Source organism: Motacilla alba, chromosome 1A (assembly GCF_015832195.1).
Source record: "Motacilla alba alba isolate MOTALB_02 chromosome 1A, Motacilla_alba_V1.0_pri, whole genome shotgun sequence".
Lineage (NCBI taxonomy): Eukaryota > Metazoa > Chordata > Aves > Passeriformes > Motacillidae > Motacilla > Motacilla alba.
In genome coordinates, this window is record NC_052031.1 from 19,912,046 (window position 1) to 19,924,786 (window position 12,741).

Below are 12,741 nucleotides of genomic sequence, written 5' to 3' on the forward strand. Positions count from 1 at the left end.
GAGTCTTCTTTCCCTTGATAGATGCCCAGTAGTAAAAGAAATTGATGCACTCCCCAATGCATCTATCATCAATTCCCATTTACACAAAGACAACACAGAAACAAAGAATAGAAACTGATAACAATACTTGAGCTATCACCTAAAAATGGTTTTAAACCTTCATTTTTATCCAACTAACAATAACATTTCTTGCATTGTTTAGACTATAATGAAATTAAAACCCTGGGGTCTATCTGACTTAGAGACTTTGTCATTTATTCTCTGGAAGCAAGTACTAAGAAAGAGAAGCCTTTGCTATGGGTGAGAAAATATCTGATCTTCTGGTTTGATGGTCACACACACACACACACAAGTGAAAGATGATGTTATCCAAACTAAGAAACATTTAATGTCTGAATGCATTTTTGTGTTTGGAAGGTGAAAATTTAAAAATAATTAAGCACACAGAGTGATATCATTCTAGAACAACAGCAACAAAACCCACCAAATATTTAATTAGAAAAAGATGTGAAACATTCAAAATTCCTACATCTCCTCTCATTTCATTACATGAAAAATAATTGTCCAATGTTTTAATAGGTCCAGCTTACATTCTTTAAAATGCCCCCTCCATTTTAATAGCTAGAGTATTTTCTCCAGTTCTGATTCTCTCTTGGTGATGACTCTACCACAGTAACCAACATTATATCAAACTTGAATGCGCAGCCCTTTTCTTTCTTTAAGTTACAAGCAGGATCTCCCAGGCACATGAACCAATGCTTTAGGGGTGTGGATGCAGTTTAAGAGGCATTCAAATGACAGCTACCATTGAATTAATCTGCTTACCTGATAATAGTCTAGATGTTTTCCCTCAAAATACACAGTTGTTTGGTACTCCATAGGTATTATTGAAGGGTCAGGGTTTAGAAACTGTGGGCATTCTCCTTCCTGGGGAGAGAGAGATACATTTTATATGTTATTACAAATAAAAACTCTTATCACAACAAGCTCCAATGGCCTTTGGACAATAGAATGATTGTTCTGAAGAACTTCATGCTTAAAATACAGTGACAGATTTGATTACACCCTTTCAAATTAGACATGCTAAAAATGACTGCAGCATATGTCAAAGCTGTGGGTGATTATCTCTCCCTGCCTTGAAATCTCGTTCCTCCCATTGAAACAAAATAGTAAAAGGCACAGAAATATCCTTTCAGGAGTTATTCAGTCTCACTGCCCCGCCTCAATCACACCCTTAAATTCCCACCCCCGCACTGTCACTAAAAAAAAAAAAAAACACCTTACACTTCTGGAGTTAACTTTAGAATCATTTTCAAATCTCTAATTCAACCAACTGATATGAGAGATCCAGCAAACAAAATATTGAAGTGTTCTAATAAAAAACCTAATAACCTTATTTTTAAACATTACCATATTTTGTTTAATCACATCTTGTACTGAAGAGGACTCTTCACAGATATGTCTCTTCCAGTCCCACTGGCAGTTCCATCTATTGCTTGCACAGGAATAGCATCTACAAATATAACATGGTAGTCATGACAAATTGTCAGGCTTTTTCCCCCCACTGACAAGAAAAGTAAACAAAATTCCATATATATTCATAGAGGGTAGATCAGTCTGTTAGTGTCCTTACTATATTAAGCTCAAAACTTCACAAGAACAGTTCAAGAGCCCCAAAAAGCTATTTTATCCCTTAAATAAATATTTGAGCAAGGATCAAAAAACCATAGCATTTGCAAAAACTTTGAGATCAAGCCTGAGAGGATTGGAAGTGATTTTGATCAACTTTCATACACAGGGATGAACAAAGGGTTTGGGCTGGCTGCACCTGCCCTGTTTGAAGGCACTGCAACCCAAAGCACCAAACTACCATCATTCCAGGGAACAAGCAGGCACACAGATGTCCTCGTTGCTCACCTGCAGACACATTAGCAGCTACAGAAATGACAACACAATGAACTGGCCTTAATTACATGTGCCATGAATATTTCTATTCCATGCTTTATGTTGCTGGCTCATCAGGTGCCCTTCAACCATTTTTAAACTCCATTAAAATATAACAAAAAGGATTTGGACACACACAAATTTTGAGTGCCAAGGGCTTAATTATGAAATGACTGAGTAATTCAGGTGCCAGTTACCTAAGACACCAAGCTACAGGATCTAAATGTTTGAGAAGCTGAAATACTTACGGCTGATTTTCAATGAGATTCATTGCTTCTTCACAGTCATAAAAAGGGTAAGTATGTGATGCAAAAAAAATCTTGTTCTTTTCAAAGGTTAACTGAAGTGGAACTGAAACATGATCTATCACAAAAGAAAAAAAATTATCCAAGTGGTTATTGAATTCTTCAGCTCTTGAGCTGAATGATACAATGATAACAGTTTTATTATTTTACAGGACATAAGCAAATATTTAACTATACTGTTAACACTCTGGAGCTCATGACTTAAAGTCTGTAAGTTCTGTTCCGTCTTTTTAAGCTTTACAAAATTTTTCAGCGCATGATTCTCAGAAAAAAACAGAGAGAGAAAAAAAGGAAGAAGCAAAATTAAAGAATAGCTTTGTTTCATGGAAATGTTTTTCAGTGGTGCTGTCATCATGCTAGACTTTTAAAGAATCTAGAAGAACAAGGAAAACTGATTAAAGACATAATTGAACACAGAGGAAAACTGGCACAAGAACAAGAATTTTAAATAAAACATTTTCTTAAATATGAATATCTCTGCATGTAAAATTACTCCTTTCATTTGTGAATTAAAAATGTTATGTGAATTCAAGCAAGCGATCTTTGTGGTTATGCCCAACAGTGCCTGCAACAGTTACCACAGGCACTTGTGCGCTTCAGTTTGCCATACACAATTTCTCCACAAATGTACTTCTTGTCTGGATTATTACTAAAGAGTGAAACTGTTTGAAATACCTTTTGCAGAAATCATTAAGCCCTTATGACAAGCTATTTCACAAGCTATTGAGCAATTTCAAACTCTGCTTTCCTTGAACAGGTTCTTGGAAGACCATCAGCTGCTTGGCTGGAAGTTACCTCTGCCTGCACTGGGTCCCCTCAAATATTTTAGACTCACAGCAGTGAAAGGGGATTTCCTAACAACACGACTGAGAAAAGGCATCCTTCCTAGAAATTCCTTTTGGAACCAACCAACCACAACCCAGATTTGTCCAACATCAACAGGGCTTCTTAACAGTAACTGGATGTCTCAGGACTGCCAGCAATACACAAATGCCATGCATACAAATATCAGGTGTCAAAAGAATGGGGCCACACTCTGTTCAGACAGAACAAGGAACAGCAAACTGAGGCACAGTAGGGTCCATCTGAATAGGAAGACAAACATCTTTACTTTGAGGGTGACAGAGTACTGGAAAAGGCTGCCCAGAGAGGTTGTGAAGTCCCCTTGTCTGGAGACATTCAAACCCCGCCTGTATGAGATGCTGTGCAATCTGCTTTAGGTAAACCTGCTTTAGCAGGGGGGTTACACTAGGTAACCTCCCCAGGTCCCTTCTGCCCCTAAAGATTCTATGGTTCTGTGAATGCTTGCAGCTGCCTGCCTTCTCCTGGTGTCTGCTGAGTTTCTGAGTGCCCTAATACTACTTTTGAACATCCTTTCAGATGTGCAACCAACTCAGAGAGTCATATCATTTCTAGGTTACTTGTTTACTCTAATGCCTTCTCTGACGGACTTCTAGTCTTACATTTAATGCTGGATGACATCCAGATATCACTTTTATCAACTCCACTGCTTTATGTCCTGCTTTACAAAATATTTAGGGAATGTGAATTGGCCTTAAATAACAGTGTGCTGCTTTAACACTTCGCTGAATCTGATATACCATTATCTACTCCAGCTAGTGTAAAATTCAGTAATGAGATTTTAATGTAATTACTCTCCCTGCAACTAAAATTAGATTTTTTACCTGTTTCAGCCTTAAGAGAATTGAAAGTTATCTCAAAAAGTGCTTCCAAGTGCCACTTTGACAGTTCATGACTGTTAAAATACATATAAAAGACTTATCCTCAGGGGTATGTCTGCAAGCTGTAAGAGCACATGTTTTTTGCTTGTAATTTCTCTTCAGATTTTAAAATTTGATACATAATAAACAGTGTTGTGTATTGAGTTTCATTCCACGTGTTTATGCATCAAGATATATGAACTATGGCATGAACAAAGCACTGTCTAGGAAACTGCACAGAATTATGGCTGGCAACAGACCTCAGGCCTATAATCAGTGCTTCAGAACAATGGTGCAGTCTTTAATTATATGATGAAGTATTTTTCCATCAGGCTAACTGCTGCAGAAGTTGGAGCACACACAGAAGAAGAGGCAGAAGGCTGGATGCTAGAAAGGATAGCCTTGTAACATGAACCAGAAAAAAATCCACTGAAGTACTGCTGACTGGAGCAAAACTAAGAAATCAGACATGAATTCCTTCACAGCTGAAGCAGGTACAAACATCTTCTGCCCCCACAAGGCAGAGTGCTTAGGCTTAGATTAGGGTAACTGGGTTTTGTTTGTTCGGGACACAGAATAGCACCTCTCTGACTCCATGTCTATGTCCCTACCAAGTTACTGTTTCAGGTTCCCAGCAGAATGCTACAGCTTGTAAATGTATAAACAGAAAAGGTTTGGCCAAACTGACAGTTCAGTGGCAGACTATTTGGGGAAAAGGACTGGAAGAGGAAAAAAACCCATTTTGTAGGCACCTCATGAAAGAGCATAACATTGGAAACACCAGTCCATGTTCTTGTCTCTTATTATCCATGTAGGGTAGCAATATTTCTTTACCTTGATGTTTTGGTGTTGGAGGAATTAAATCAGGGGGATCACAGATAATAACCCCTTCTTTCAACTGAGCAGAATGCACTGTTTCACCAAAGGTACAGCAAACCTTGTCACTCTCAGTCAGAGTTGGCATGGGACTTACAGTCAGTTCCACCTGGAAATAAAATTTTAAAATGGTAAAATATTTGGAAGAAATGAGCTAAGACCCAGTAAGACTTGGAAAATTTCAATTTCAAAGGTGATATTTTAGCTAGCATCACAGAACATGGCTCTCCTTTTCAATTTTTACTTCTTCCCATCTATTAATCCTTTCTCCTTAAACCCCTACCAGTCTTTCCAGGCTGGGTCTTTGTTGAATCAGACTGATACAAAAACCTCTTGTCCTGTCAATGCATTATACCCAAACAAAACTGTCTGTACAGACACACCCAAACCCTTTTATTCTTGTCCTCAGCATCCAGTTTAGCAACAGTGAGGAGAGTGGTTAACACTTAAACCCTGACAAAATTAATTAATATTACATTAACCTTAGGTGTTCTTAGTGAATAAATGAAAACAGAGCTGGATAGGCTGGAAATGGTGGAGTTTGAAAGGGATGAACAGAAAAGTAGCTTCCTCAAGACTCCATGCAAATGCAAAAAATCCAATACTGAGAAAGGATTTCTGAATGGTGATGATATCTTAGCTTCCTCAGAGAAAGAAACCATTTGAGAAACTAAAAATAACTAAAGAAGATGGGAAAACTTAGCAAGGAAAGAGAAAACAATTCAGCTGAAATTTGAGATCCTGTTCTTGACTTAATGTTTCAAGTGTGTTAATTACACAGTCTAACTTTTTCCATTTTGCATTGCCAGTAGAAAGACAATTATCCCTTTCTCACTGAAAGCAGTTCTACTCTACTAATATTTTTATTCAGCATAGAAATGGTCTTAACACAATGCTGTTTACATAATTTAGAAATGGAATTGAAGTGACTTGAAAGAAAGTTTCTTTATTTCTGATTAAGAGGAATTAAAAGCCATTTTATTGATTTTACTTGCTGAACACCCCCAGGGAGCACTCAGTCTGCCTTGGCATGCTTCATTTGGAATTAGAGCGAGCTATGACACCCTGATCACACTCCAAAAACTCAGTTTTGCAGTTTTGTTGCCACGGAGTCATTTTGCATACTGAGTTTACCTTCTCCACGTATCTATCTGCTGTGTAGGCAAATCCACTGCTGATTTTAAAGCAACAGCTTATGGCTTCACTGCTTACTTAAGTTCATGCTCAAGTAAGCTGAAAGGGCCGCATGAAATCTCCCCTACCAATTACTTTTTATGGGTTATACAACACTGTGCAACACTTCCATAATATTCAGGTAAGTGTAAGTGCTTTATCATCCATACTAGTGCATCACTTTGGTTTACACAGGTCAAAAACGTGAACTCAACCTGCAAGAGCAGTGGGCAAGAAAGAGCACTGTAAGAAATGACAGAGACTGAGACACCAAAACAGCCTCCTAGTCTCCGCTGTGCATAAAGAATCAGATATTCATCTTTCTGGTGGTCACATCAACGTGCTTAAAGAATATTTATGGAAATCATCTTCCTGTTATACCTTAGCAGGAGCTCTGCGACTCATATTTAGAGGGTCTGCACTAATGATAGTCACACATGTGCCACTTGGACTCCACAGCCAGTGGTTCTCCTTATTAGCTGTACCACAGTCTGCCTTCTTTGTGCACCTGGAAAAAAAAGAACAAAACCCAAAGCAGAATTAGAGCTGGACTCTGCTTTCTCTGAATTCTGCAACAATTTCATGATTACAGACTGAAATTACAACACAAGATGACCACAAATTTGCTTTAATATTGACTAGTGGGGTTGCTATTAGAGAACTTTTAACAGAATAAGTGGTACAATTCCAATTGATGGTTTGACTTGTCAAGAGCAAATGCCTATACTATTTTGGACAGCACTTTGAATCAGACAACCTAAATCCAGGCAGTGACAGCACAAGAACCATGGGGCAGTGGAGCCATCTGAATTCAAGCTGATAATTTCCATTGCAATATGCAACAACATCCTGAATGAGAGGGGACAGACTGGTTTTTTCTTGCAGGTCAAATGGCAGACACCTATGTGTTGCCACTGATGAGACACAGCACTCAGAGCAAGATGCAGCAGAGGAGAATCGCTGTGGGCATACAAGCTTGGGGATAACTTTTGTGTAACCCCAGTGCTATAAATGTTATTTAGTAGGGAATGTTTTCATTCATTCCTGCCACTATTTAAAACCTCTTCCTGCCAAGGCTGTGTTACAATTATGGAAGACAAGAGCAGTTGTGCAGCCTCACCAAAAACACAGGAAGATTTTCCCAGCTCAAGTACAGGAAGAAATGCTGCAGCACAGAAGCTGCATGTGGCTACAAAACCTTGTTGAGGTGGGGACAGTCTCATGTGTATTCTTTCCATTCTGTGCAAAGTTTAAAAGAAAATGCTGGAGGACCTCTGTCTGCTGTAGCAGAAAGTTGAATATTAAGTCATCAGGGGCTTTAATGCAGTGCAGCTGTTGTACAGTGCTGTCAAACCTCCTTTAAACAAATCATTTACATACAGAGTAAACATTCACTAGCATATCCCTAAACACACTACTAAGTGCTGTGCGTAATCATGAGACAGAACTGAACCTTAGAAACGAAGCACTTTTTTTCTCCCCTTTGGAAATAATATGAGCAAATGTGAAATGTTTGCCTGTTCTCAGAAACCGTTAATATTTTGAGATATTGAGGTCAGTGGTCATATCAGAAACCTGAAGGGAAATCTAAGGAAAATTGCCTTTTTTATGATATATGCCAAAGCCTTCCACTCCCAGCAGCCCAGGAGGAGTTTGAGGTTACATTCCAAATTCTCAGGTTTCATCCACAGCAACTGAAAGCCCAGGCTGGAGGAGTTACAGTATATTACATAAACCTGCACGCACCACATAAGTTTCTCTGCAGTGCTCCATATTATGCTACATCAGCCGATAGGTAACCTAATGCAATAGTTCACATTTTCAGGCAGGAAACTAGAAGCCTGAAATTCATCTGCATATTATAATTAAACAGCCCCTTTGTTCCAACAGCAAGAAGTTAGAATCACAAATTCCCAACCACTCATGCCAAGGGGTTAATTAACTTAGTAGTCAAAAAGAGAACTGCAGGACTGCTCTTCCCTCTCGGCACTCTAATCAATGCAGAGTGTAAAGAAGAGACATTCCAGGGCTGTTCAGTGCTGTCCTAGTTTACATGTGCTTGAATATTCATTCAGTGAACCTCTGCAGACAGTCAGCAAAATGTCACTTTCTGCTCTCCTACAGGCAGGTGAGAGTTCCCTGTAGCTACACGTCTTGACAGATGATTATGTAAAACCAGCATTTGAGCTATACACTCTGTTTTAGACATGGAACAATTTTTCTTTGATGTTCTTTTTTACACTTTAGTGATGTACTTAAAATACGTGCTATAGTTTCTGAATCTGAAATAGGGAGCATTTTTTTATTTTATTTTCTGGGAGACCATGTGACTGTACAACTGAAAGAGTGATAAAACATACAGTTAGAAGATGTATAATCATTCTCAGTACCAGCAGAAAAGAATATATTTTCCCAAACAAATCAAATCTGAAAAAGTCAACGGGGACTTTTTGTGTGCACAGAATATTAATATCAATGTCTGCGTGATAAAATTAAATGACTGTCAGGAGCACAAGGCTGAGTATGAAGAACTGGGATCACCATGCCCAGCAGTGACCCAGATCACCCATCAGACCTGGAGCAGCTGCAGTGCCTGCAGCTGGGCACACCTGGCAGCACTCACCTGCCCTCCCTCACGCACCAGCCGCAGTACGGGTCCCTGGCCTGGGCACACTTCTCACAGTCCGAGTACTTGTGGCAGTCCTGCACAGGTAACCGGTACACCTGGAAAACCAAAAGCAAGGCAAACCTAACAACTGAGGATGGCATAAGGAGGTGGAAACATTTGTGGACTTAGCTGTACAGTGTTATTGCCTGTGGCAGCTGTATTATTATACTCAGACCTCAGCCTGAGCATATTGAGTATATGATATGTATTCTAACACAATACGTATAAAACCAGCCCATTCTCTTCCCCCTTAACAAAGTCTAAATTCACATACTTTTTTCTGCTTTTTTTCCCCCACTCCGGTATTATCTAATCTGTCTTCAAAGTAATGTAGGACATTGTTATAATCAAGAATTATAAACAAGCTTTACAAAAATTGAAGCGATGCTCTGAATTCAAGAAGCAGCTACTGCAGGATGGATACTTTCAAAAGACTAACTTGGTACTGACTAGATAATTTTTTAAAAGAGAATCTTCTCCTCTCCCTATCACTACCATGGAGGTGAAATTGTCTGGAAATGCACTTCCAGCCAGAAGGCATTTCAGAAAGTCTGCAAGCGCGAGAGAGCCAGGGCGTTTTGGATTCCTGCACTTCTCCGTGCATAACCTTCCACCATGGAATACAGTCACTAAATAAAATGGAAATAATTATGACAGGAAGCAGCAGGGGAAGAACATCATCAGCTCTCATGTCTCATTCCCCCAGTAAATATACAGCTTTTAGTTTTGATTTCCTTTGGTGTGGAGAATAAACAACATTTTCTTTGGCTCACAGAAAGAAGAGCCAGTCCTTTTAGCTATGCTGCTGCAATGATGCAAGAGGAAAACAGGACATACATCTTCCAGTATATGACTACATTTTACTTTTAAAGAGCACAAAAAGTGTAGAAACAGAAACTCTGAGATGTAGGCTTTATAGTCTCATTTTAATATAATGCCAGTCTCATCTCACTGGCAATTACGAAGTTACTTTGACAGTCTGAGTCTGGCCTGTTTTTCATATTTGGACAGTTAAAGAAAATTACTCAGTTAAGGAAAATGCCAATGTTGTGCATTTTTCTTGCATTTATTAATACAGGGGTTTACCTTTTCAGCATTCTTTTATTTTCAGCTAACTGGAGCTGGGTCACTGGCACTCATTCACTAACTGGTACCCATAAGTAATTTAATATCCAGTCAATGATTTTTTGAAATTTGACAAAATATTTGTTTCACAGTTCTGGCAGGCATAAACAAGCCCTAGAGATTGCTGTCTCTGCAAGTTTTGTGTGACCTTAATGACAAAAGAAACCCACCAAACCGAAACCAAACCCAAAAAACCAGCTCCTTTAACAGCCAATTACAAAATGCAAATAAATTAATTTTAGAGCTTTTTGAGTTGGCACTCTAAATCAAAAAGTGCTAAAAACTAAAATAAGCAAACAAGCTTGATCATGGTTAGTGACTGCCACAGTGACTGCTTTTCTCCAAATACATCAAGTACCTTAAGGAATTTGGGATCCTACCAGTGATGTACACTTGGAATGAACCAGCATGAGCAGCACAGAGGTGCTAAGCTCCTTTCCAAGTCCCACAAGAAGGTGCAAGGGGTTTCTCCTGCTCTCTGTTCAAACTTTAGGAGCAGAGGGGACTGACTGCTGAAAGCATTTGCTCAAAACCCCCCACTGCTCTTGGCACCACAACAGAAGCTGGGAGAAAAAAAGGGGAGAAAGGTGAAACAGGAAAGGAAGAACTTGATTCTCACTATGGATCTTAACCTCTGTATTGTTTTTCCTCATGTTTCTCTGATTTCTTTTTAAAGAAATTATCACCTACCACATCACCACTTCCACTTTGTTCAAGTGTTCACAGAGCCCAAGCAATTAATTTCTAAATGCTGGGGCAGTCTGCATCTGCCAGGCAGCTCAGCAGCATGCATGCCTGTCAGTGCAGCCAGTTGCCTGTTAACCTTTAACCATTAAAACACAAAATCAGGGTTCTGATATCTCTATTCCCACAACCCACAGCCATGCCTAACCCAGAAGTACATATTTCATCTCTTATTCTTCCCCCCTTGCTTATGTCACCTTGTTTCTCCCAGCTCCAAAGGCCTCCATTCTCCTCCTGTCTATCTGCTTCTAAAAGTGGGTGGGACTGCTCACTGTAATTAACTCCTGGAGATGACAGTAATGCAATGCCATTACAGAGCTCCCAACTTTAGCTATTCATATTTAAGCTAAACAGGTTTTGTAAAAGAAAACTATTATTCACATTATTCAGAAACTGCAGTGTCTACAAGAGCTACTTGGAAAAGATTTAAGTAAAATCCTTTCTTCAGCAGAAATTTGCTGCATTCTAAATTGAAATGTTTTGTAGTCATTGATTTTTTTTTGCAGGTTCTCTGAAAAAAAGTTGTCTGCTGTCTTTCTAAGTTCTACCATTTTAAGCTGACTGTCATCAGAGAGCTTGTCCTCCTTCAGTGTTGGTGCTATCCCTTACAGTGCTCAGCAGCACACACAGTAGCCTGGTGCAGACCTCAGGGCTTTTACATAATGTGCCAGCTTGTCAAATGGGGGGCCAGGCCACCCAGAGTTTTGTGGACAATGTTGAAGCTTGGAGCTGTGTTCCAAATCCAAAGAGAAGCCAAATAAGAAGTAACAACCCAAAAAAAAAAAAAAAAAAAAGAAAAAAAAAAGAAAAAAAAGTAACCTCTCTCTCGCACTGTCATATTATTAAATGCTTTATCAGTTGTTTTTCTGGCATTTTTTCCAATGTTCTAGCCTAAAAACCTTCAGCTAGGCTATAACATTCCTGCAGCAGGAATTTATATTAATCTCTTTATAAAACAGCCAGAAAACATCTTTCTTGCACTGTCTTCCCAAATACTCTCCTTTCACAGCCCCTCATTCTCCCTGTGTTAGTGGTGCAGAGCATTTCCATGTTGCACTTCGTGTCACTGGCAGGGCTGCAGATGGTCACAGCCTGTCACCCACCTTGTCCTGGAAAGCTGCAGAGCAAAGTGTGTGAGGCTGGCAGCTCCAGCCTCCACAAAGAAAAGTGTCAGAAGAGGATTACCCCTGGGGATGGAGGAGAATCTGGCATCCCTCTCATTTCCTGCTTGCTTTTTTCCCTCCCATTTTTTACAGACTTCTATTGTGCCTTCACCTTAAAGCAAAAAGAAGGGGCCCAGGAGAGATTGCCCATGCCTTTCCTAGTGAACTTGGACTTTTTCTACTGTACTCAGTTCTAACAGAAGCTTGAATGAAAGTGTTTCCCAAATATATAATTCTCTCCATTGCTTCTTAGTTTTTGACACTAAGACTGACAAAAACTACTGGTGGCTTTAGAGACGTGTCAGTGGGAGCACGTCAGGAGAGCACCCTGAATCCTGAAGTGCCCTTGAAAGGATCCAATGGCAGCCACAGCACCCACTGGTACCCCACGCATGCCACACCCTGGCACTAGGGCTGCCTGGCCCTGGCTGGTGCCAAACATCTCCATCCCTCTCACAGAGGCTGTGTGACAGCTCCAGAGGGGATTTCACTTCCTGTTCCCTGTCACTAAGCATCACAGACATTACAGTTCTCGGAGTCACAACAACTTCATCAGCTTAGACTTGAGAAAGGTCTTCATACACACAGAGTAGGGGGAGTCCTACCAAACAGGGCAATTCCCAGGAACAACTGGAAAATGTATAAATCTCAGGATAAGTTGCAGAGAAAGTGAAAGAGGGCCAGGTCGTTAATGCAAGCAGGACACATTACCTTGTCTGTGGTCATCACATACAGGTTTTCCTGGGTTTGATCAAGGACCAGGTCCTTCTTTACAGGTTTGTTTAGTTCAATAGTAAGAGAGCTGTACTCAGTTGCAGTGGATGACAGGAACACCTATTTTGTGGAAGAAAAAAAAAGGGGGGGTTAATGTTGCCTTTTCCCCACAATTATCATTATATCTGGCTACTGCTGTAAAAGGCAATAAAAATGTTTCTAAAAATATATTAAGAACAAAAGGAGGACTAAGGTGAAACTACAAGAAAGATATTGAGGTGCTGGAGAGTATTCAGAGAAGGGCAACA

The 12,741-nt window shown here is 39.8% G+C and overlaps 1 protein-coding gene across 8 annotated transcripts in view; it reads right to left on the minus strand.

The window, feature by feature from the left end:
• Window positions 1–12,741, minus strand: part of PLXNB2 (plexin B2) — a 254,435-nt gene that overhangs the window by 63,217 nt on the left and 178,477 nt on the right. For all 8 annotated transcript variants that reach the window (XM_038154112.1, XM_038154105.1, XM_038154109.1 and 5 more), the window contains 7 exons: window positions 12,431–12,553; window positions 8,643–8,743; window positions 6,401–6,527; window positions 4,805–4,955; window positions 2,193–2,307; window positions 1,411–1,513; window positions 826–927 (listed from right to left, as the gene is read on the minus strand). In XM_038154112.1, coding sequence (XP_038010040.1) covers window positions 826–927; window positions 1,411–1,513; window positions 2,193–2,307; window positions 4,805–4,955; window positions 6,401–6,527; window positions 8,643–8,743; window positions 12,431–12,553 — 822 coding nt within the window. The remainder of the gene's footprint in view (window positions 1–825; window positions 928–1,410; window positions 1,514–2,192; window positions 2,308–4,804; window positions 4,956–6,400; window positions 6,528–8,642; window positions 8,744–12,430; window positions 12,554–12,741) is intronic.